The 1234-nt window shown below is 36.6% G+C and overlaps 1 protein-coding gene across 1 annotated transcript in view; it reads right to left on the bottom strand.

Moving 5' to 3' along the window:
- Positions 1-113: 113 nt before the first annotated feature.
- The window catches only part of cyp4v2a (cytochrome P450, family 4, subfamily V, member 2a), a gene marked incomplete at its 3' end in the record, with an annotated part of 2751 nt that continues 1630 nt past the window's right edge, over positions 114-1234 (bottom strand). The window contains 3 exon segments of the mRNA XM_014011460.1: positions 114-183; positions 306-496; positions 1027-1112. Of these exon segments, the coding sequence (XP_013866914.1) occupies positions 114-183; positions 306-496; positions 1027-1112 (347 nt within the window).

Here is a 1234-nt window from a genome sequence, read left to right as displayed (position 1 = left end):
TAAATAAATAAATAAATAAATAAAAAATAAAACAAACAAAATAAAAAAACTTTAATTAGATTGCATTTCTTTTTTACTATTACTTTGGTGATATTAAAATTAAAATAACCTACCTGTATACACTCTTCACATACTCTGACTCAGAATCACTTTGTGCATGTATTTTCTTCCCCATRGCTGTTTCTAAATGGAAAAACAAAACAAAATTTAGAATATTAAGATATGTGTTTCTATTTCARATGTGCAAAATGAGCACTGAGTCCACTTTGTGTGAGGGGTGGGGGTGGAAGGTTCCATCTGCCCACCACAGATGATGTCCAGAGCACAGAGGGTGACGTCACTGAAACAGTTGAATGAACCTTTCCCGGCCTTCTTCTCCAGCTTTTCCACCAGAATCTCWGCCTGCTCATTCATCACAAGCAGGAAGTCCGTTAGGATGGAGAAATGGAAGGTTGGTGTCAGTATTTTTCTTCTTTGACGCCACTTTTGCCCCGTGCTGATAAAAAAATAAATTAATGAAATAAAAAAGCAGAACTTGGATACTTATTTGTATTATGGCAGCAATCAAGTACTATAAAAACCGAATTTTGCTTTCTTTGTTATAGCTCCACCCACAGAGACTTATCATGTTCTATCCCACATGGCAGACAGGTGCGGGCCAGAGCTCGTGTCATGGCACAGCTGGTATGGCAAGTGGTTTGTCAACTAGATGTGGGCCAGGTACGGCAATAATGGCATTGTATATAAAATGGGGGCATTCATTCTTTGTGGTGTCTGGGCATTGTGTTGGAGCAGAACTGGGCCAGACAAATTTTGCTTTGTGGGATTTGTGTAATTAAAGGCCTAGCATTCCTGGAATGATGATTTTATAGTTGTTTTGGTCAAAACTTGAATGTAATGTCTCATGCAGTGTTGCTATATTTCTTATTATTATTATTATTATTATTATTATTATTATTGGCAAATTACAAACTTATGCGAGGGAGTAACATTTATATTGATCAAAGAGGATAGCCACAGGTTTACCTGGTTAGAAGGCCAGTTCCAAGCCAAGGGTGCAGAAATTTATATGCAAAAGACTTGTCCAGGTGAACGGGGTTGCTCAGAATTTTCTACATCAGAAAGTTTATGAATTAATAAAAAATAACAAAGTTAGAAAGACACCAAATGCTATAAAGTATATTATCCAAGACTAAAGACAGAATGACTGCAAACATTCAGGTGAGAGTTACAC

This window comes from Austrofundulus limnaeus, unplaced genomic scaffold (assembly GCF_001266775.1).
Source record: "Austrofundulus limnaeus strain Quisiro unplaced genomic scaffold, Austrofundulus_limnaeus-1.0 Scaffold80, whole genome shotgun sequence".
Taxonomy (NCBI): Eukaryota; Metazoa; Chordata; class Actinopteri; order Cyprinodontiformes; family Rivulidae; genus Austrofundulus; species Austrofundulus limnaeus.
This window is presented reverse-complemented; position numbering and strand designations above follow the sequence as displayed.